Source organism: Paramormyrops kingsleyae, chromosome 3, assembly GCF_048594095.1.
Source record: "Paramormyrops kingsleyae isolate MSU_618 chromosome 3, PKINGS_0.4, whole genome shotgun sequence".
Lineage (NCBI taxonomy): Eukaryota > Metazoa > Chordata > Actinopteri > Osteoglossiformes > Mormyridae > Paramormyrops > Paramormyrops kingsleyae.
Genome location: NC_132799.1, coordinates 15,656,460 through 15,681,279, shown reverse-complemented (window position 1 = coordinate 15,681,279; position 24,820 = coordinate 15,656,460). Strand labels below are relative to the sequence as shown.

Genomic DNA, 24,820 nt, shown 5'->3' with positions numbered 1-24,820 from the left:
GCTGGGAAGCAGGAGAGACCACGGGGTTGGAGGACGGCTGATATTCGGCATGTAAAGGGATCTGGAGGAAGAGCGGAAGAGAGGAAGTACAGTCGGGGGTTGAGCTAGGAGTCACGGCATGCACCAGCTGAGCCAGGAAAAGTCAAGCATGGGTGAACCTATCAGATATTTATGTAGGACCAAGGAGGGAGTGTGTGTGCTTGTGTGGGTCAGAGAGAGACGGAATGGGGGCGTGGTGCAGGACTTTCTCCCACCACACACCTGTTTGTTAGACTTCCTGCAAGAATGCTGGCGCTTCTGCTGAAACCCAATCGCATCTCTCACCCTCTGCCCCTCTCTCTCTCTCTCTCTCTCTCTCTCCCCCCCCCCTCTCTCTCTCGTGCCAGCACACGCGCGCGCACACACACACACAAACACTCCCCGGACTGAGCCAAACAAACGAAATAGGGCAGGGGATCTGGCCACGGGCCGTGAGTCTTGGCTCTTGCCCCTTCAGTCGATGAGCTGGATGATGAGACTCAGTAATCACTGACTTCTTTTTCATATGAGGTCTTGTGGAAATTTTAGCAGCGACCAGCTTACTGTGTAAGTAACTGGACCTGAGAGCAAACGGCTCCCATTTCAATCCCCTTGGGAGGACACTGTTCTAGTAGCTATTCAGCTGGGTACAAAAGCCAAAATGCAACCGTATAAAAGAAAAACACATCTCCATAATTCCTGACAAAGCTGTCCAAGCATGACCAGCATTGAGAAAATAAGAAGGAACATACCAGGACCCAAAAACTAAATCGATACATTAAAACCACACTCAAAGTTTGTACCCTCATTCCATAGATTTAGGCTCATAATTTTTTTTATTAGGTAGGTGTTGCTTGCTTGCTGCGATTATAGGGGTTGCTGGATTTAGTACGCCACCACTCCATTCGGGCACTAGAGGGCGATGTTGTGCAAATTTTCAGATAGAACAGTGGGTCAGCTGAGCTGAAGAGCATCAGCTCGATCTTTATTGTAACAGGAAACAAACAGATTTCGTCCAAGAAGATGTATTTTGATATTTAGCTGAAGCGTAACATCTAAGTCATTGCTTACAGGTCGTTTAAAACAAACAGTTCCACAATGCCGTGACATCATTGTAATACAGATAAATATTGGTAATTTTACTTGCTGATGCACTGCAAATTGTACAACTCTGGGATGTACATAGCGATAAAACAAGGCTTTGTGCAACGTAACCTTTGGATTTCCCTTGTGCATCAAGGAATCAAGGAATCTGTAATCCCAGGTATCTTGCTGGTTTAGTTGCAAAACTACGGCGGACAGTCGGTGAAGTACTCAAAAGAGAACTGACTCACCGTGACATCGAGGCTCCAAGGGGTGGGTGGATGGGGTGGAAAGCGGAGGCACACAAGGACAACAAAACTTGCGGTGCCGTAGAACGAGGACTGGTTGACCTGGATAAGGGTGATTATGAAGAGACGCAGCAATAGCGCTAGAGGAAAAACACTATAGACAGATTTTGTTCACCGCACTCTTACAAAGGCTTACCATTTCAAATATTTCTAATTCTGAGCTAATTTTATGTGAAAATATTTACATGATTGAGAACAAATTATTTATGAAAAGCACTATTAATCATGATTTGCATTACATACTAACTGAACTAAGCAAACGCTTAATGAACAATCGCCTTTCAGTGGCTCGGGACACATTTTAAAAGACCAAGAGCACTTCTTAATGAAGAAGAGTCGTTACACCATCAGTTGGGGACATTTTCACTCTCTACTGGCAATCAGGGTGCTGGGAGATTCCCGTCCCGGGGGCTGAGGGCAGGTATATCACCCTTTTTTGGATGAGACAGATTTGGCGTTAACGCACGAGCAGCAGCTTCAGGTGCTGCAATGATTTCGAAAAATGAACCAACAGGTTGAGGACAAAATGAAACGACAGCACCGCCGCTAAACCCATTACACTAGTTATGGGAACAGCTGCACACCCCGGATGACAACAGTGGATTAAAGAAACAGGACATTAGCCTACCATTGAGTAGGTTATGAATTTATTTTAAGCCACACACGGTCAGAATTGAACCGAAATAGAAGATAATCCCATAAAACTATTAAAACTTGCGTTCATTTCATAGCCACATAATGGTGTTTATAATAATCATAAAAAAGAAGCAACAATTTGAAGAATATCAATAAACGGCTGGTTGTTCAATTTCATTTGCATAAATGCAGGCTTGCCAAGTTTGGTCAGCTGGCTGAAGTGAGATTTTCAATTCTAAACTATAGTCTGCACACATTTACATGCATGTAAGAGTTTTATTACCTTGTAAATAGTCTGTAGGGTTTGCAAACTGCCCCAACGCTTTTGATGTAGCTAATTTTAGGTTCATAATGGAATAATATAAATTTGCAGTAAGATTTCTTGCGTGAGCGTGAGAGTCTGAAGCGTGTGTCACGCCAGATACGTGAGAGCTGGCAACCCTGTAAATTCATGCGCCAGATGACAAATGTTTACAGTAGGAATATTATTTAAAAATTCTAATTATGGTCTCTGGCGTAAAGCGGCAAGAATCATCTCTAATTAGTAATGAGGTTCTCCGACAGGTGCTCGGTTAGCCTAGCACAAACTGGACTCGGTTCTGGTAAATTAGGGTCAAAAGATAAGGAGTCAGAGGGCGTAGAGCGGTTCTCTCGTGCGAAACACACCACATGCGGCTGCGCAAAGGCCGCGAGACGGGGACTTCGCCTATCTGTAGAGGCTAAGGCTGCTTACATGCTGCCGATTATTTATACACCCAGTCCTTTTGAAACATTGCCGGGCAGTCGTCCGGAAGGTTACAAAAAGTTCACTACAGCATCATCTTCTCCATCAACTCTGCCAGCTTTGTGACAGAGATTCATAAACTTCTTTGTTTCCCGATATCCCGGCAGACTAAATGGGCCCATTTTCTGATAGCCTATCGGTTGAAGATCACAAATTAATAATAAAAATGTATAATAGTTTTTAAAATTGATTTTTAAACACTGAATGTATTACACATTTTACAGAATATGGTGTATTTTTTAATCTAAAATGTGCAATAAAGTCCTTCAAAATGACTATAGGCTAGTATACATTCCGTTTGTCTTTGTGCGACAAGAAGACCAGATGCCCTGTAAATTCATAATTCTTAATCAAAATGAACTCTGTGTGTAAACACTTTCATATTTTTATTATATATTGTGTAAAATTATTCTGTTAAATATTTAGGCTAAAGAGAGGGAAAACTGACCAAACGTGGCGTTAGGAAAAGCGCCAAGGTACGCGTACAGGAAAACCAACCCGTGTTCAACTATAAAATCTGACAAGTGGCTCATATGTGGCTCTTAACAAGACAAGGGAAAAAAAGTTTGAAAAAAGTAGTTTTAATGTGACAAGAGCACCTGGACACGCCCACACGCATGGTCATCTAACGACGTCTGCGAGTCAGTGTCGCCTTATACCTGAACGAGCGAGGGTCTGATATTATGAATTTTGTTGGTTCCATAAATTGACAAAAGATGTCTAGTTATTAGAAAGATTTCTTAATTATAACTACACTATAAGACGCTTGAGAGGGAAACAACCTGTGAGACCTGTCTTGTACACCCGGTGCCTTGCAACACCCCCTTGGCTGTCATATTGTGCCCGTGTGTGTGTGTGTGTGTGTGTGTGTGTGTGTGTGTGTGTATCTTCTTTTATAAGCCGTAAACTGCTAAACGATATACCAGGCAAGGCCTTTTCAGACACCGTCTAATTTAATAAATGTACTCGTACAGCCAAATTAGTTTCTGGTTGTGCCGTAACTCTGCGATGATGGGGTCCATAACAAATCACGGTCTATTTACGGGACAGTGACGTGTAACTGTCCGTCTGCACAAACAGGCCTGTCCCACTGGCAAACTGGGAGTATTTCAAAGTATTTACAGCACGGTTTAGGAGCGCTTGCTTGTTACAATGTACAGCTGCCCCTTTAGAAAAAAAGGTTCTGTTAACGTGAAGTCTTGTACAAGGGAAAACTGACAGTGGGATAATTGTTGGAGATTAAGAAAATCTCTTATAATTATTTTAAAATTATGGGGGAAAATGTAACAATTGCTTTAGGCCATTACTACCAAAAGCAAGGGCAATTTACAAAGACACATGTTTACCTGACAGACCAAATAAGACCGACTAAACACGGACTGCGACATAAATACGGAAACGTGAACATTATTTATCCCAAAGTGCTAGAGGCGACGGCCTTGGGCTTTTAGTAATGTCGCATACAGCAGTTACCGCCTGACCCAAGATTTACCCATGAAACATGGTCCAGTTTTGGCGTCGTGAGAAGAGTCAATTAACAGTTGTCAGAGAGACTGTAATTTATTCTCCGTAGAATGACAAACGCACTTGGTGTTTTTTTGTTGTGGAAATAAGCATATATTGCGGGAATCTATGAACCCCCAAAGGTGTGTAGAATTGGTATAGGCTATACAAACTAGAAATAACTATTAAACGACAAGCAAGACAAATTAAGGGCAAACATGACCTGGACGGCACGCTAGGATTCCCCTCGTACAGTTAAGTCAACCATCAGCTTTAAATGAGAAAATATCATTAAAATCGAAACCACATAAATCAGTTGCATAACCAGTTTACCAAAACTACGGCGCATCTCATCCATTACTTAGTAGTTTGGATTTATTGAAATTGAAGGTTATTTTCTTGAGCTATTTCACAAAAATTGGGACACACGAGAAGTTTACACGAGCACGGCCAAATGTATAACTGAAGATGAGACATTGCTGCTTCAGCAAAGGCGTGTTTTTCCCCCTTTTTTTTAAGTACCACGGGTCACTTGGATCCCAAAAGAAACCAACATCACGAAGTTTTGTTTATTTTGAGGCATTTTTATATTAAAGACACGGTTCACTTGTCATCTTAAACACTTCATGGTTTTAATACAACCTGAAATTACAAAAAATAAACATATTCAGGGACCAGCCAGAAGAACAAAACGCTTAAATGACACAAGCTGGGTAATCAATAGGCCTAAGATGTTTATAAACATTAAAACATTAAAACATATTATGCCGTGGAGAGACGTGTTTATTTCACTTGATAGGCAGCCTATGTATCTCGAGTTATGCATCCTGATGAATAAATTTCAATTAGATGCATTTCAAAGTTCCATCAGACATCTACTTTATAGAAAAACATTTGAATTATTGTTATAACAAATCGCAGGCAGATTTTATTATACATATAATTCCACGTAATTTATTGTTTTGTTATGTAAGCGAAACGCTCATGGAAACTAAGTTTTTTCTTGAACATGTGCAGTTTAGATTTAAACATTTAAACAAAAGTTAAGCAGTACAATAACGGAGAGCGCTCATTATTTTTAAATAGTACGTATTCAAAGAGTTGGAAATACAGAATTAAAGTGACACTAACAGCCCGTTTCATGTCGCAGCTTCAAGTGGCCCTATGCAGATCCGTCGGCTGTGGTTTACTGTTGAATACCTTAATTTTATTTGACTAACAAATATAACTTTCGTTGGATGATCATTACTTAATTTAACTGTATTCTGAAAAATCAATAAAGATACGCAACCATGTTAACCAACAGGGGACGTATTAGACGCGATGCAAAAAAGGTGGAATTTGACAAAACGCACGAATGGCACAAAGGGGAAGAGCGAAAAGGCATATACGTGTACTTAGCATAGATGCATGATTAAAAAAAATTCTCACGATTATTTTTCTTTCAATTGTTCTTTCAAATCATGGGATTTTACTGATTTTTGTATTTTATCTTACTGTCTAGTTAAAATTACCTGGGGACATCTTTAAACACATTTGATTGCTTTGACTTTATTGAAACTTCAAAATATCAATGGCATTTTCAGTTGATTATTCGTGGCTAATTTCGGTGGTACCTGAAAGCCTCATCGCCATGATCACATTTTCGGCCATATCCACTTTAATCTCTGCGCACTGTTAATACATTTATAAGACGCCTCCTGTTTCCACATGATTTTTATATGCAGACATGCGGCACGTACATGTACTATTCCTAAGTGGACAGACCATGTCCTTTGAATGCGACGTAACGAAAAAAATAGTGCACTGAGGAGTGTACAGACACGAGGAGTTGGATGAATTTGAGTCTGGTGTTAAAAATCCAGTGTTGCTGGTTCAGTCCACTGTTCATTTTTTGTTTTTTTAGTTTTGCTTCTTTTTACGCAAGTTTCTACAAGGCACCTCGGCGTATTTACTGCAACAGTAAAGAACAGAAGAATACAGGCAGCTTTTTTGTGTTGCGTTACAAGTCCAGAGTGCTATGAAGCATCCTATAATCAGAAATATAATGACTCCCCGCCCCCTCAAAACTTAGGGCACGGCCGCCTGAACAAAGTTTCACCTTGTCTAGAGGAAACTGTCACTCGTATTTCAATTATGCCTGCAAGTTTGTCACAGCTTTCGTGTGTTTCCAAGGTACGCTTCCTTATTGTTATTCCCCTCTGACCAAAGACTGTAATTAATGCCCTGTTTGCTTTAAAGCGATGCAAAAATGTTTGACATCTTAGAGGCAGGGACCAATGAGAGCACACACTTTGTTCATAAAGTAAAACGGAATAAAACCGTACTAACCACTGCAAAATTGGAAAGTAATGCAAAAGCTGAAAATTTTTGTATTGGCATCCGATGGGACTCTAACATTCCTGTGGGAGGCGTGCAATTAAATTATAAAGCAATCTATTGTAATATATTTAGACGTTTAAATATATAGTTTTTCGATAAAATAAAAAATAGCTTCATTTAGTCTTAAAAGGCTTTGCTACCCCACCATCCTAAATTGTTTGTGTTACTACACTGTAACAAGCCCCTATAAAACCCAAACATCCTTAGCAGAAAACCCCATCTCAATTCATCTGCGTAAAATTGGTATTTTTCCAAGAAATCAAACCAGTACGTCTGCAGCATTAACACATATAACAATTTAAGTTGACCTAACAATATTTTACACGCGACCGGATTAGTTGGAATATACATGTAAACATTTAAGAAGTAGAACAAAGCAGTGAATGTGGATGGTAACCTCTCTCTCGTCAAGTACAGCAGATGATCCGAAGTGACTGTTGCAGCAGCCTTGGCGTGGAGCAGATAAGTCTGGAGTCTGTAGGGCACCGCGCTTACACTCCCTCTGACACCTCTGAGACAGATCAAGTAGGCCTATTAAATTTATCAGTGGCTTATTTTCTCCTGCTCATAAAATTTTTCAGGAATGGCACCGATTCTCATATTTTCGAAAAATATCTATCATATTTGTGGCCATTTTTTACCTTTGCGGGAAAATATTTAACGCCCAGCTGCGGAGACAATCAGTATTTAATCTATTTAGATTGCCAGGTACATTGATGCTAAAGTGATTCGTGCAGAGTGTAGCCTATAGGCTATTGTAGAAAATACAGGGTAAAGATTACAGTTAATGGTGAATTTAATTAAAAAGGCAACATTTCACTGTTATGTAGGCTGCCGCTGTCTTTAAAAAGATGTACTTTAAAAATAAATTTAAACAATAATCAGCATACTAAATTACCTGTATTAACGGCCGAACAAATAATTTTATGCGTCTGATTTACATATTTTGAAACATACGTAAGGCCGATCAGAGGACGTAACGCATTAATAAAACTTTTTATTACCGGCCCGCATTGGAAGTGCGTTAAATCAGGACACCAGATATGCTCGTGTCTACAGCAGCAAAGCCGTACGTCTATAATGGCCTCCGACCCGAGCATATGCAATTTAACTAGGTTATCTACACTCGAGTGGCGACCTACTGAAAAAGTCTATTCAATCCCTAACTGCCAGTACTTGTATACTAGACAATGTCCCCCGTTCTTTACGGTCAGTTGGGAAAACTACATGTCTTAGGTTTCCGAATATTTTAACAACTTGCGATATTAATCTGTATAGTTGCCTCCCTGTGTTTCGCTGTAGACGTGTCTGAGTAGGGCAGCCTCACTTCCCAGAGAAAGCGATGCAAACCGAAAACAACCACGAAAATGGCATCGTGTACGCTTCTACAGACTAAGATGAGGGGGAGGCTTTGCCAACCAGCAACTTCGCCATAAGGGGCAGACCTATATTCTACATCTACCAAACGCAATTCACGCAAATACAAAGCAGCCTACCCTCGTGCCGCATACAGTTTAAATGACCAGTTTTAAATGACACGGTTATAAATGGATCCCCCAGAAGAAAGCCAGAGGCAGATATGTGCCGCACAAATCTACGACGACTACGGAAATATACAATTAAGACATACTTACGTGGAATTCGGGATTTGAACAACTTGAAAACTAAAACGAGCACTGCGAGCTATTAATACGGAACGACGTGGCTGCGACAGTATTTTCTTGATAACCCTCAGCAATTTGCAAATAAACTAGCAGGAAACACGAGGGAAAATGCTGGCGAGGTTTAAGTAATTAAATGTCTACAAAACTTCAGAGGCTTTCGCATAAATAGCAGTAAGCCAAGCCTAAGGGTTAAATTACTGTACGCAATTTACCCAGCTTGCCAAATTCTGTTATTCGGGGCCTAATCATGATCGTTATCATGAAAGACATATAGGTTATGCAACTTTCTTCTTAGATTAAAGTTAATGTTTTTCACCTAACATGTTACGGCTTTCTACGGGCGGCACACGGCATATCAACGAGAGACGCTATATTGTTATAAAACACAATTAAACAAAAACCATATGAGATGAATGAGACACCTGATATCTTTAATGTATTCAATACTTAATTTTATTGTAAAGGGTATATGAAACTATGGCGGGATCGATTTTAATATTTTATTATTCGCAAGTTTACATGCAGTCGCTTTCCAAAATAAGATACAAATAAAAAGAAGAGATTATATTTTTAAGACTGCTCCCCTTAACAACATATCTAATATGATACCCCATAAAAAATAAAACCGTACATGACGTGTTTGAAGATCTGCAGGGTGTCGGCATGTGAAAAGGACTTGGGGTATACCCGACTCAGACGGATCTGTTGTAACTCTGTCCTCTAAAATAATAATTACGATGATGATGATAATAAGAATTAAGACGTTCTTGTTTTCTTCGAAATAACCTGTTATTACATTCTAATAAAATACCTTTAAACGCCTACCATGTCACCTCCCCCGTGTCGATAAAATATCCTCTAAGGATTCTGTCCGTTTACATTTTGAACATCGCTTCAGGCGTCTGTTTCAATCGATCGTCCATGTTCTCGTTAATGTCTTTTAAAAACAGTCCCTGCGTTTAAGAGCCGAGGTCGACCAGGTTGGACGACATAGGGTTCAGTATAGTGTCGTGCAAAGAGTGATGGTGGTGTACGGTGTCCGTACTGGGCACGGGGATGGCGCTGGGACCAGGGGGGGGCGCAAGGCCGTGGAGCGGCGGAAGCCCCGAGTTGGAAGTCATGAGCAAAGCCGGGCTTGACGAGGTGTGATCCGGCGTCCCAGAAGGTGTTTTGTCGTCGTCCGAACTCCCCAAGATTGTTTTATTTCCATTCATGGAAGAAGTCAATGGGTTATGGCTGTTAGTGTTTGAATTCTCGTTGTTTTCCCTGCGAAAGAGAGGAGTGTATTTAAAGGAAGGCACAAACCGAAATTCCCTGCCCCAGACAAACGTCGCGTATAAAGTTCACATTGTCAAATTCATACTGTTATGTTATCATGAATTAACCCCTCAATCCACATGTTGCATTTTCATAGTAAATTATACCAAAACGAAATGTGCAAACCATGTCAGTTTACACACGTCAGTTAACACATAACAGAAAATTTAAATTATGACCCTGATTAATTATGCGCTACACACTCTGAACAAACAAAATGTGCACTTTATAATTATCAAATAAAGGCTGATATACCTTTGGTAAATAACACGCCGGTTTATTTTCGGCATATCGTCTGGTACACACTATATTTTCATTTTAAAGTTATGTCTTAGGAAGTGCAACGTTCAATGACCCTATAAGATTTTTTCTAAAACAAATTGCATTACCAAATATAATTACTGCACAATTTCCCCAGAAAACAGCGTCTTTGTTTATTTCGGATTAAGTACTAGATCACCATAATAGGTCCGCAATCGAAAAAATGGAATACAGCTTGGATATTTTCTTTTCTTTTAAGACGGCCAGTACGAATTAACCACGAGACAGTTTGGACAAAAGGCCTTCAACGATTATTACACTGATTTTCTTAGGTTAGCATGTCATATACACGTCTTTGTAATTAAGATTTAAAACAGATAGCCTCAAAGCAATAGTACTTTAAATTACCTGTATAAAAACAATTATAAGAGGCCCCTAGGCCTACTTTTGCCCTATTTAACCGTACCTATGTGTATCTGTGAACAAACGTACAATGAAATGTGTTACTCTTAATAAATACTTCAACCGGTATGGATCTCGGCCTAAAAACGTACTGTTTTCGAATAACACTGTTCTAATTTAAATATCATACTAAAATAAAAGGGCGAACACCAAACCTTAGCTTGTTGAAATGGAAAATCCCAAAAGGCCACAGCGATCACGTCTAAATGCGTGCGTGTATTTTAGTAAGTATAAACTGTAGTGACTCAGGGTCTTAAAGTTGAAACGCAATGATTTACCGCCGTCGTTTCTGCCCGAATTAGCCGCTGCCGAGTGAAACAAGACGCCCTCCCGGGTGAACACCTGACAGGGGAGCGGTCTGGCTTTTAAATCGAACATGTAGAATTAACCAAATACTAGTCTGAAGTTTTGAAATGATTCATCAGACGTCAGTAGAATCGCTTCTTTGTGTCTGCACAGGTACACAAACAAGAAAGCATGACTACAAATGCAAGGGCTGTTGAAAATTAGTACAAAGTTTCGAAATTGCGTTGTTTTCCAAATTGTTAGCCTATATAAATTAACAATCGTCGTGATTTTATTTCCTCTGTATATGCATGATTGAGACACGTATTTACAAATTGGTTGTAGTTAGCCTAAAGCAAAAGGTAATACGCGTTTTTTTTCCTTCACAGTAAAACATAAACACGGACTAATTCCGTACTATTCCACCGTACCGGTTTGCACAACGAAAAATATTCCGATTAGGTAGAAAGCAGCCTATATGGCAGAATTTATTTTGCAGGGAAAAAGGATCGGATTCCCTTTTCCATTTTTTTGTCTTACTCCAAGATTCTGGAAAACATATTTCCGTGCAACATAAAACGGAAGACATGCTTTATATGTGACTGCGAATCAAAATTGTACTTTAGAAACAGGAAAACGTTCGAGTGCTGCTGTAGTGCGAGCAAACTTCCATTAACACGTACCTTTCCTTTGCCTCTGCTGCACGGTCCCTTTGCCGTCTGTTTTTGAACCAGTTGCTGACTTGGGTGGTTGTCAGTCCCGTGGCTTCGGCCAGCTCCCGCTTCTCTCGCGGGGAAGGGTACGGGTTGTGGGTATACCACTCCCTCAGAACACTCCGGCTCTTCTCCTTAAAGCAATAACTTGTCTCTTCGCCGTCCCAGATCGACCGGGGCAGGGGGAACTTTCTGCGGACACGGTACTTTCCCACAGCCCCGAGAGGGCGTCCTCTCAGCTTTTCCGCTTCGATGTAGTGCGCTTTGAGCCACAGCTGCTGCAGCTTGGGATGGTTGTGCGGAGAAAACTGGTGGCTCTCGAGGATTTTATACAGTTCTCTGAAATTGCCCCTGTGAAAAGCCACCACCGCCTTGGCTTTGAGGACGCTCTCATTCTTGTGGAGGTGCTCGCAGGCAGGTAAAGACCACAAAAAGCGACCAAGACGTTCAATGTTGCCCCCTTGTTGGAGAACTTCACAGACACACGCAACTTGCTCCTGCGTAAAACCAAATGTTGGAAGCATAGACATGATTTTCTAGTCAATAAAGCACGGATTAATTTTCCTCTTACTTTTCGCGTAAACTAAGACATGAAAGAATCCCGGACACTGTAAGTCCCTCTGAGCATGAACGGTGTCTCAAAATTGCAAAGATAAAATCCAGTCTGAGTGCAAAAAGAAAGTTTGTTTAGTCCTGTTCAGTAATATACTGCGCATATGGCAATCCAGTGAAGCTGCTGTGAAACAAAGTTTTTACTCCTTCCAGAGTCGATCAGCACCTTTTCTATGCCGTTTCAACATAACGTACTCTTAAAAAGTAGACTCGTTCGCGTGTTTTAATAATATTATTCTAAGCTGGCAAGAAAAGAGATTATGTGAACTGTGATTGGTTGGTTATCTGACCCGGGGATGGTGAGGATAAGACAATAGTTTTAGTCAAATTATTTGCCATGGTTACGCTGTCATTCAAAGTAACCCGATATGCTTTGAGGTGGCTCCCTGGCTCCGTTGACAGATTGTTCCCTCCATTTCCAGCCCGCCTACCGATTGAAATATTACTTAGATTTTTTACCCTTCTGTTATAGATTTTGCCCCCTTTGCTTTGACAGACATTCGGAGCAGCCAAAGAGCGACGAGCTACTTTGCTGCGATCTTTCTGCTGTGTGGAGGATGGCGCCAGAGCTCAGTGTACGGGCTCGGTGTGCGCGTTCAAACATGACTAAGTCTCCTTTCACTCGTAATAACCTACCTATCTAACATTCAACAGAGAGAAACGTCTATATTCACATTAACAATCCATGTTTTACAACACGAATGAATTTCTTACTTTATTGCAATCGTGCATTTATTCGGACACAATGTAACAAATTAAACATTTGCGGTCCCAGTTCACAGCTTGGTACTTGCTCAATTGTGTGGTCTCCCTTTCTTCATTACCAATTTATGCTTAACATTAAAGTGAGATTTACACCGTATGATTATCCAGGGTGTTGAAAGTGTGGTCATTAACAAGTCGCATTACAATCAGGACATAAAACCGTATGACTAACACGTACAGGCATTAAAAACAGGCAAGGTTCTTATCAATGAATAAATGCATGCGTGAATACGCGCACTGATAGCCTGAACGGTAACCTTATTCCCTTTTCCCGTGGATTATTTCAAAACATGTTCAGAAAAAGACGGAGCGTCGCAAGCACGCACAAAGAAAGCGGTCGGAAGGCTGAAGTTTTGCAAAAGCTTGGTTTAAATAAAGAAGGCGAATTGGGGATCGGCGTTGTCAAAACTGACCGCGGATAAACGCGTGGGGCCAACGGCAGTTTCATCGATTCTCATCTGAAATCTCACTTTTACTTGTCATCCCGGTAAGGCAACGTTATTCAGGAATTGATATTTTACATGTGTACTTGTTTTAGTTAAATTAAAATTTCTGAATCAAAAGTGGATAGTATTATTGGTGATATTTAATTGGCATTGTTTTGCAATCGATGTCTGTTTAATAGCCGATGCGATTTTTTTTTTTTTTTTTTTTTTTTTTACTGCGGAATGATCATGTTGGTCGAGCGGTTTATGCTTCATGATACTTTGTTAAAGCACTTCCCTGAATGTCATTTATGGGCTATTTACTACTGATTGATTTTCTCGGAACAGTTATCTAGGAACTTTTGATTATAAATATCCAACCGCAAACTCGTATAAAATCATATAAAAACGAGATAACGTGTATCACGTTCTCCCACTCTAACAAGCACGAACTAAGTCTATAGCACGTAATAAGTAATGCCACGGTCAACAGGACCGCATTATGTACGATACTAAAAAGCCACTGTTTTGGACACCGATGCATTACGGCCAGAGATATAATTTTGCGTTTTGACTTGAATTTCCGTATTAGCCAGACTACGTTGATTGTAGGCGATCTGATTTAACCTGTAGCCGGGGATCAGGAGACAGCTGCTCCACTGGTTTTCGCCCTAAGGGAGACTCACGACCTTCAGCACACGTCTTCGGTACTCATTGCCTACAGTCAATCAGCTGGCCCCTCAAAAACACTTCTGTTTACATGCGTCTATTTCCAAAAGACTACGGTAATATCCCGAATACCAGCCGTCCTGCTTTTATACACACTCCCCCCACTTAGACCCGTCATGTGTATAAGAGAAGACTATTAATATAATTAGGATCAACGGCTACTTAAAATTTTATTGCTATTGACTTTAGCTTGTCTAAAATAACGACCTTTAGGACCAAATACCTCCCAGAAAAAGAATAACAAAACAGCATGCACCGTAGGCTGATTCTCAAACATAAATTTAGGTCAGAAAGTGTGAATTTTTATACTCTACAGAACTGATACTTTGACTCCAGCAACGACGTCTCTGAATACTCAGAACAGAATATCATGTTGAACTGTACATTTAAATTTCTTTTCGAGCGGTCAGGATTGCCTATAACGTAATGAGTTATGCATAATTATATAAATTAGGTTTATTATAATCCTATAAATTTGGAGTAACGTAATTTAACTTAATACTACTGTAATACATATATAGCATACACTGGAAAATTCTTAAAACAATATTCAAAGGCATTATTACAGTTAAACTAAGGGCCCAATACAGCGTGGTATTAATTTCAGAACTATTGTTATTATTTAAATGTTTGTACTTCTAATAAGATGAATAGCAAATAAAACTTTTTTTCCCCAGCTACGGCCGCAATGCAATGCCCAGGTTCCATTCTGTCAATTAAACAAATAATCCTGTAAGGGGACCCTAATCCGTCCCTATGTCGTGATATCAATAGGAGAGAAAACGGGTGTTTACAATTTAATAAAAATGACTCGGGTTTCGCCTTAAGCGAGCAGAATGGTGCTCGGGTATTATCTTGTCTCGCGCTAATCGCTAGGGGACCAGACAGGAGAAATTGATATTCATAGAAAACAATTATTCTATTTAATCTCATAAACGTGCATGAATATATGAAAAAATTATTACTTCGCGATATTAATCTTAATGAATTACGGACTTTAACATGTTTAGGCGTTTATTAAATTTAGCTACTCTGAAATGAATTATTATAATTTATTCAAGCCAGGTTATTAATTATTATATACGGTGTATGATATTCGTTGTTGAATATCTCCACTTGATCGGTTTATGGAGCTGCTCAATTTGTGCACGCGGTGAAAGCAATAAGCACACGTTTTAAGAATGAGCTCTTGAAAACTGTTTGACAGACTGATCACTTAGGGGCGGCTTTTAAATTCGCTTATCCGCCTCTGCAATCTTAAAGAAACAGCAAATGGTGTTCTTTTTGAACACACACATAGTTCCTAAAATGTGTATGATAAATATTCCTGAGCCACTAACAATAATCTCCTATTGGGGACTTATTAACAAGCTCTTTATTAGATTTTATCTTATATAGCCTACACATGCACACTCGTGTATTTTATAACAAAGATACGGTTTTAAAGGGTTGCCCTGTTTTAAAAAAGCTTCCATTATGAAGTTAAGACTTATTTAGAATAGTTGTATTTAGGTATGCAGTCTTAACATTATTTAGTCTGCAACTGATACGCATAGCACAATAATTATTTGCATATACTATTGGAAAAACACCTTTATTGACTAGATCAAAACCATAAAAAGGTAGCTAACGCTTAATTTTTGTTTTGCACGATAATCGTTGCATGGTATCCGACGAATGAAATCCCACAATTTAGGTTATAAACACACATATTTAGTGATGACTGTGCATAAATCCTCTTACGGTGTTTTAGTGATAAATTCCTAATGACCAGCGACCACACTGGCCGTCGCGCCATGTAAGCTGGGAGAGTCACAACAGCGTGGCTATCAGACTCAATCTGTCTCAAAAGACTGGGAGACCCCGGCAGTGACGGGGCGAATCAGGGTACCAGCTCTGCTCTGACAGTGTTTGTAAACCTCTTGTTTCCACTGATCATTTTGATCAGAGCTTCGCCATGCCCGCGTGGCTCTCCCGAGCGATGATTATTACAATACTGATGAATGGGGATCGCGTTGCCTCTAATAGCTAGCCGCTATTTTCACAACCTCCCGCCGCTTACCAGAGAGCTCGCTGCCGCGACCTCCACTAATTGGACTGATTACTGCAAGATGTTCCGGGGAGCGCATGGTGGTTGCAGAAGGGGGGTCTCGGTGGGCCTACTCCGAAGATGGGTCTGATCTCTTAAAGTCGGGGAAATACGGCCGAATAATCAGAGCGCATGTGCACGTGATTACTTAAAGTGAACTAAATGAACTGCTGAATGTGTCCGTTAACTTATCGTATTCTCTTGTTCATCTCCGAATTAACTATCACAGCAAAATGGAAAAAAGTGAATAAGCAGCCAATTAATTTTCTGGGTGTACATACCATAAGCAATACAGTAAAATTACTTCACCTATTATTATAATTAAAGGTTTCCCTTTATCCTTTTTATTGGCTTTTAATGATGAAAATATAATCATGTGCGACCACATGAGGGCAAATAGACAGAAAAATACAGATAAATAGGCTACCGAAGAATAACAATTTACAGAGACGTTACACAACCGCTCGGTTAAACACGTGTATTAAGACGATTACGCATTAATTTACCCATCCTTGGCGCCTACAATAAAATTCTCAATTCTAGCGCTGGAATTTTTCAGGCTCGCGAATGGCTGGGCTACCAAAAATGCATCAGATGGATTTCTTGACCCCCAGCGGCTGAAAGAGCAACAAGATCTACGACAAGCTACTGACTGGGCTACACTAATGATGATAAACCCATTAACTAATTTATTCTTAAATAATTGAATATATGATTTACTACATCATATGTGCCATGAGCGGAATTTAAACGTATGTTTCTTCGCCACTTATGGGTTTACTGTTATGGTTGAGGCTGGGTAACAGTCATGTCCCAAGAGATAGATTGAGCGTGATATTGCGCGTACCTGTGTCTTGTCAAAAGAATATATGACGACGTGGCAACCAAAGGAGCCAACATGGACCATAATTACAAAATTGCACACATTTGCTACTTTCTGGTGGCTGTGTTTTGTAAAATAAACGCAAAAGTCTATTACCGGAGTAATTCCTTCAATAACGTAAAGAAAACGTTGCATACTAAGAGCCATAGTTAAAAAAAAAAACTTTACCTTATAGCTCGCCTGCAAAAATGTAAACAATGCACACTGCGAGAACGGTATGATAACCAAATGAAACCGAAATTCCGATTTAAAATGAAATCAATGCATTGAAAAGTCAGTTCCACGATGGCGACTTATTAATTTCAGTCAACTACAGAAAATTGCTACAATTAGAGACCCAAATACTACAAACGTTAGCCAATGAATTTCACGCACTAGTCGATGTGGAGGCCAGTGGTAAAGCACAAATAATTCATGAAACCGTTATTGCATAAGTATTACAACGGGTCCTTATTTGTGCCGTTATTCGGTACCGTTAAGGTACCGTCCATAACGTCCGCATAACACCCCGGCCGTGATGCTTTTGCAGAGAAGGGGCCGAATCTTAAAGATTACGGTTAGTATGAAACATTTTTCAATCGATACTATTATTGTGGTTGTAATTCAATGTCGTTTAAAGACTATAACCCAGACGAACGTAGTCCTAAATATTCCAGATAATATTTACTTTAAATGAATTTATAATAGTTCAAAGGTTGCGCCCTGGGATTGTATTTTGAACTTTAGCAGAATTTAAATGCAAATAATTGAAAGAATATTATAGTATATGGTATACAAAATTGCTATAGTGTTGCCTAGTGATAATGCACATAATCATCGTAATTATTATTATTATTATTAATAATAATAATAATAATAATTATTATAATAATAATATCAATCCAGGCATCTACATTTATATAATCAGGATGTTAAAAATCTTACTGGTTAATTAAATGAAATTCAGGTATTCACCTGCATATGAAAAGTCGAACAAGCTCTCCACGAATGTTGTAATTGTATCGGATAAGCACGGTTAACACAGAACGAATTAGACCAAAGAAAAACTTTTTACTCGTATAGACATTCACCAATTTAATTGTTTAATGGACTTCCTGTTATCTATCCGTAGTTAACAAAACATGTAGCTGAAATATTTATGTGCCCCTGTTCTACATTCAATAAAATGACAAAACTAAAAGCAAAAATGTATGAATCATAATAGATTACCAGTGTCTATGCAACCTAAATAGCACTACAACTGTCCACGTTACACGAAAGCAACTCCTCTAACTACACTTTAAGCTGGGTTGTACACTGGGGAAAGCTATATGAATTATTTAGCTGATGAGGGGTACTGATCTTAAATTCATTTTAGGCCCTAATTGTAAAAGTTGTATAATAATGTTTTTTCCCCTAAACCAGAAAGTAGATAGTTAGGCCTAGTGGTTATACTGTGAATAAGAGCGCTGTAAATTCTTAACCAATGCCCAATTCATATAGGCAAGTCATTAACAAACTTTCCGACTACTTTGGTGACTGGCATTTAAAAAAAGGCGGGGAGACTTTGGCTGGGACCTCAAGGGAGAGCAGGACTGGCACACAAGGCAGCGGTCCTGTTTTTACTTCAGGCTTCGGCGCAAACGTACTGGCTTCTCGTTAACACCCTGCCGTGCCGTCTCAAATATTGCCCAGGGACCAATGCACTTTCGTAGTGACGGATCGGATGTCGTTGAAAGAAAAAAGTAAACACACAACAGTTAAAATAGAATGCCCATTGAGTGGGCATTTTACGGCGATCATCTCGAGGGATTTGTAAATGAAGATTTATAAGCGCTGGGGCACATTACGCATTAAGAAGTCGTTTCATGGGTGTAAAACGGGCTGCTTGACGTGCGCTTCTTTCGCAGTTCATCTGTTATTTGTCGTCTGCAAGCGCCGTTTATTCAAAGGGTTTGCACAAGTTCAACGCCGTCAAACAGGCAAATAGGGAGCATAATTATGGAGAGTAAACGTTTAAATGACAGCCTGTCTGTCTCTGAAATGGCCACCCAAACTGGTTTAGATGATCAAAGAATAGAATCAATTTAGAGTATTCTGGATTCAGTTTTTTTTTTTTTTTTTTTTTTACTTTTTAGAACGTTTTTCCGCTAAACTGGTTGAAGTTTGAAGACATTATTTAGCTCCAAAACATCTTAAATATACTCCGAGAAGTATATTGTTCAGTCTGCATGGATAACTGTACGATGAGCTAATTTTCCTACATAAATCAGCTGTACCAGAGTAATGAAAGACAGAGCTCCAGCAAACTTCTGACTATGGGAGAATATAATCTATGGATGCTACCATGTTAAGTATGTTCAAAATTTGTATTAAACTGACTCTAAGCCCAATAACATTGCTTTACAACAAACTGATGACCTACGAATCATGTCAATATCAGAATAAGAGCATGTAGTTTTGCCAAGATGACAAGGGATTTAAAAAAATGTTTTCACTAAAAAATTAACTATAAAGTAAGCAGGAAATGGCTCCAGTCAGCATAAGGCCTTCGCACACTGTCTAAACTGCATGCTGATACAACTCCGAGAGATTAATTACATGGCCTTTGTAAACACAGAATTAAAGATTTGACAGAGCTAGCTGCTGTGTTTACTTAACTAAATGAATTATACAGAAATTATTCATCAGGCACTTCCAAAGCTGGGGCTGAGAGACTGATAAGGTCCCAGTAATATATAAGGCGATTAAATATTTCAGAACAAGTCCCGAAATATGCTCCTTTATAAATCTGACAGACTTGGCCATTTTATGGAGGGGGAGGTAATGACATACTAATGATGTAGGAACACTTTTTCAGCATACGTGAGAAATCTTACACGAACATCTGGGAAAAACACAGTTTTCTAGATGAAGGATTCACATCTCGAGGACCTTGGTGGGCCTATTGAGCTGGATGACGAACAGCGAAGCACTGCAGGGGAGACAAAGTGCTGATTCTGCTATTTGCTGAGGATGTTTCGGTCATGGGAGACGGACTGGTCTACCTACCCTGGTCACATCACGTTTGGATTTAAGCAAACATCCAGGTTTCTCTCAAAGCAAAGTTTTTCGCCAGAGGGCTCGTCTAAATGCCTCCGGGTGAACTTTGTAGCAGGGAATTGGAAATTCCTGAATCCATGGTAAAGTAGAAAAGAAGCCCAGATCCTGCAGACTGCGAGGTCGCGGGCGGCCTTTTCGCCACCCGCCTTCCAGGCACGTTTAATGCCCCAATAGGGCACTATGCTCCCCTGCTTGGTTCATCAGCCTCCTGTAAATTCGGCAGCAGTGACACAAGCAGGGACGTGTCCATGAAGCCGACCCTCAGGATTTAGATCCAAGGTCTATTTTTGGTTATTTCTCATTTACAAACTTCCAACCTTCTTCTAACTCATAAATAAAGACGGCAAAGGTGTTTATTACAATTACAGTTGGCCTGCTGAGTGTCATCTATGATTGGGCCAAGAATCCAACATGCCAACTTGGTTGGAAAAGGGTGAAACATGGCCAACGGACCACAGGGACTTTCAGAGGAACGGGTCAATTTGCAGCCGAGGACAACTATTAAAACAAGAAGGATCTGGGCCATTCTGGGAACACATACACTATTGTGATACTTGCCCACATCCTGGAACTACAAGCTATGCAGACCCTGATGAGTTTTGGGCAAAGATGGGACATTTCCCTCCCCCACTCTTTCAGAAGCTGGCCAGTTTATATGTTTGCAGGCTAATTTCCACCTGGAGAGGGAGCTTCCAGCAATTTGATGCGTGACTAGGCAAGCTGTGTACTTCTACAAAGCCTAGGACATTTCTAGCAACCACTGGGTATCTGTACAACGTATATGGCTCATTTTTATCTCGGGGGGGGGGGGGGGGGCGGGGTTGTCTCCTTCTTTATATCAAGTCTCAGTTTATAGAAAAGCGACAGACCACTTCATGCATTTTTCCTTCATTATCTCCATTAGTGGCTTTGGAGATTATATGTCTGATAAAGGTTTTTATTAAAGCGACCCAAAAAATTAGTTATGTGCTAACACTGAATCTGTGCCCCTTTTTGTAGCCAGGGATTTTACTGCACTTTGTGGTTCTGCTTGAAACAGGAAGGTCACGGCGTGTCACCAGCCACATGGTCTGTAAATATTTCCTCGATACAGTCAGCCGTGACAGTATGGAGTTAAAATCCGTGGGGCAACCCAGACGTTCGCTATTTAAACTGGCTTGGCTGAACTCGGACAAAGTTCAGGGAGGACCGTGGTTTATAACTGTGTCGTAACCCCGTTAATACATGCATTTTACTGATGCGTGTTCCGGAGTTTTAATACAGACAGCTCGTCGGCGGAAATTAAGGGAACTTTTAACGCAATGATGCGTGTTCTGCATTAATCTCTCTAATCAGACCTGACACACAGATGGCTTGTCATTAATACACGTCTCTGTTACATTTGTCACTTAAGATGTACTTAAGCTTGACTTCATTAAGACCTTGATGGTAATGGATTTGCAGAACACTTAGCACTATAACCGAAAATTAGAATCACATCCGTTTCATATGCCAAATCGACAATCCTGATCCCATCTTTCAGCTATTCACAGTGAATCTCCATTTCAGAAGATAATCGTTTCATTTGTGTAGCTTTTCTTATTCGGAAATGTGATACAGTGATCGACAGTGGAAATGCCAAATTGGACGGGATCATAAAATCAGCTGGTCCGGCAAGTATTTGAGAATTCTGATAAACGAACGGAGGCAAGCCAAACCACAGGCTGCAGAGATTAAGTAAGAAACATTAGCCCAGTAAGAGGAGATGGGCACATTCTCTGCGGCCGGATTGAGTTACTTCATTGTTTTTAATACACCAAGCCAGCCTAATTAAGTGCTTGGGAAATTCAAACTTTTTTTCCCCTGCTCTCTTCCAGGAGGCTACCAATTACAATCAGTTTGGATATGCAACCACATTAATTTACTGGGAAGGGGGGGTGACTGAGATACATACAGGACAAAATGGATAGAGGCAGAGAGCACGTGCAGCAAAACAATTATTACTGACATTTCATAGCTACGCATGTATCGAACGACTTATTTCGCAAACTGAGGAAAAACCTAACCTTCACATGCTTTGAGAGTACTCGAGCTGCAATATTCAGACTTCCCCCCCCCCCGCTTCTCTGATGAATGAAACATTCTGCTCAGGAAATCATCTGCTGGGATGCCGCATTGTCAATTATCAAGGCGTGCACGCAAAGCATGAAGAGACTCCACGGGCATCCAGAGTCTCCCTGTGGCGATGGGATCTTCGTGGGCCACTTACAAACAGCCCTAATTCCCAGACAGCTGGCCACCCACACATATAATTGTGTACACGCTGGCGATAATCAGGCACACGTGTCCGTCGCAGGAAACCTGTGCGGCAGACAGTCCGCTGCCTTCCTATTCATAACCTCTTCCATAAAAGTGGACCTGCCTGTCAGTGCAGCTGTTCCAATCATCCTACTGAAACCAGTACTGCTGATTAAGTCGTCGCAAAAAGTTAAAGTGTTGACAGGCATATGTACCCCCCCCCCCCATCTGGCCAGCCAGAGATGTTCCCGACTGCAGAAGCGGACATCAAAGGAGTTGGCCTTCCTCGCCGTTCATTAGACTCGCCACCAGATGGTTAATTGACTAACTAGGCCCGAGATTTCGGGATCGAGCTGGCGGCCATCTTCTGCCTGGGGCTTTAGATTAGTATCAGGTACGTATTAAAATCGGCAGAATCACAGCCCCCTCCGTGTTATTGGTGCAGCCACATTAAATAATGACACCCCCCTCCTCTGAAATTGGCGGGACATCAATGTTGCGGGGGGGGGGAGGGGGGTTTGTGGAGCAGCTGTGATTTTTGGTGGAGCTGGGGCTGCATCTGGATATCAGTTGGTACACAGTAGTACAGAACATTCAAGCGGACTTTGCACCAACAGGTCAGAGGATATTACACACACACAGCGGGGTGGGGGGGGATGCGGGGGGGAGACTGACAGTGTAGCTTGTCAGCTGGATGTGGAAATGAGGGAGACACTGTGTGTGGGGGGGGGGGGGGGTGAACAACATCACACCACAGACAGCCTCCGTCGTGCTTCTGGACCATTGTCGACGCCCCCCTGAGACGCGTGTTAATCGAGTCGTGATGCGTCACCAAACCACAAATATGACATGAAGAAAAAGTAAATACATGGAAAAACAACACAGGAGGTGAATGAAAACGCTTTGCTGAGTCGATGGTGCCGCTTATCGTTTCCTACAAACTTTCCCATTTCCTGTGGCGCTCTGACTTGCCAGCAGGGGGGTCATGCTTTGAGTGCTATGGTGTGAACTGGGGGTGGGCTCATGTTTACGTCAAAACGGCTTGATGTGGTTAATGATCCTGTCGAGCCAGGCACTTGGGGGCCTGGCATCCAGAGGTGGTGGGGGGGGGGGGGGGCAATGGATGGATCCCAGCTTGTAAAACCCTCTGTGGGGTTTGGATTATAGTGGGGTGGGGGGGCTGATACCAGTCACATCATCCCCGGTGAGAAACAGCAACAATACCTGAATGTCCTTCTCTGCTGAAGCCCCCCAGAGCCCCCTCTCGTACCTACACTGGAAACATGGGCGTTAAATGGTTAGACTATCAACGCTAAGCCAGTATGAAACCAGCACACATTTATTTGAATAAAACCTATGTAACAAAAGGCTTCAAGTGCTAAAATCGGGGAATCAGTCAACGTTTGTAGCTCAACTGGAGTCCTATAGGGATCTGCACCTTCTGCACCCCCCTCCCGACTTTAGCGCAGGGGGTCCCGGGTGCTTTTTCGGAGTGGAAGTGATACAAGATACGCCGAGATGAAAATTGCCCCACTTAGCCGAACAAACTGCAGGGCCCCGAACCCGCTGTCTCCCATGGCCAGTGAAAGCGAGACGCGAACCTCCCCAGTGATGGTGAAATCAGCGAGCCCAAGTGCATCCCCGGTTAATGACAGTTCATTTCAGTAGGTTTCAGCAAGGTCGGCGAGCTCTTTGGGTACGTGGGACGCACATAATACCCTGTACATTGCTTTTATAAGCTATTAGCCTGCTGGAACCCAAAACCACCTGGACAGAAGACAGACCCTCGCATACAAAAAAAACACAGCAAATTCTGCACTTGGACTTTGATGTTCTGCATGACCTTTGTTACAGGCAAACTCCCATCCACAAAATTTCCCCCTCTCCCACCCCCCATCCTCCTTTAAACTTGCATTCAAGCTATAATCCGAGTCACCCCATAAATCGGAGGTCTGCAATCATCAGATCGGGAAAAATTGAGCATTCCAAGGAGATGCAGGAGTTCTTACACTCTAATACTAGAAATACTTGGGTTTTATTAGGATGGAGGCAGAGCTGAGGGGGGGGGGGAGAGTGGAATTGGGAAGGGGGGGGCTCTCTAATGGGCACTTTGGAAGCCAAATGTCCTTCATGTCAGCCCGAAATTCTACAGTTACAGTTTAGGTTAGTGTGAAAGACAGACAAGTTGTATAATAGGAGGCCTTGGGGCTTTAAAAACGATCCCACTGTATCGCATTACCGCCAATAAATTCAAACCCGCGATAGCGCTGACATAAATTAGGAGGGCCGGGTCTTGCAGAGAACGTGCGTCCGAGAGCTGTCCTGACGCTAGGGCCCGCCGCACGCACCCGCCAGCTGTTTGCCGGCTGTTAATCTCTGCTCCACCGATGGTACGGCACCGAACCATGAGTTTGGGCCCTAAAACATCCCTCTCTTTGGGGACCAGAGCACGAAACCAGAACATTCTCCCCGTCCCGAGGGCTCGCTGAGAGTTTAAGACATTTTTAAATTCAATATCCAAGTTCAGCACACTTAATACAGGG

General features: G+C 41.3%; 1 protein-coding gene and 1 long non-coding RNA gene across 6 annotated transcripts in view; one reads left to right on the top strand and one right to left on the bottom strand.

Moving 5' to 3' along the window:
• Positions 1 to 4,939: 4,939 nt before the first annotated feature.
• Positions 4,940 to 12,242, bottom strand: six2a (SIX homeobox 2a). The gene is made up of 2 exons (XM_023804402.2): positions 11,387 to 12,242; positions 4,940 to 9,644 (listed from the first exon to the last, which is right to left on the bottom strand). Exons 1-2 carry the CDS (start codon positions 11,944 to 11,946, stop codon positions 9,338 to 9,340), a joined length of 867 nt encoding a protein of 288 aa, XP_023660170.1. The 5' UTR covers positions 11,947 to 12,242; the 3' UTR covers positions 4,940 to 9,337.
• Positions 12,243 to 12,545: 303 nt separating this feature from the next.
• LOC111840016 (uncharacterized) overlaps positions 12,546 to 24,820 on the top strand; it is a 45,571-nt gene continuing 33,296 nt past the window's right edge. For all 5 annotated transcript variants that reach the window (XR_002837258.2, XR_002837263.2, XR_002837262.2 and 2 more), the window contains exon 1: positions 12,546 to 13,280. This is a non-coding gene — a long non-coding RNA (uncharacterized lncRNA). The remainder of the gene's footprint in view (positions 13,281 to 24,820) is intronic.

What these genes read in the sequence shown, in the direction of transcription:
- six2a (XM_023804402.2), bottom strand. Translation starts at nt 11,946, where the DNA reads ATGTCTATGCTTCCAACATTTGGTTTTACGCAGGAGCAAGTTGCGTGT. An exon ending in GCAGCAGAGGCAAAGGAAAG is followed by an intron (nt 9,645 to 11,386) that starts GTACGTGTTAAT and finishes TCTCTTTCGCAG; the next exon opens with GGAAAACAACGAGAATTCAA.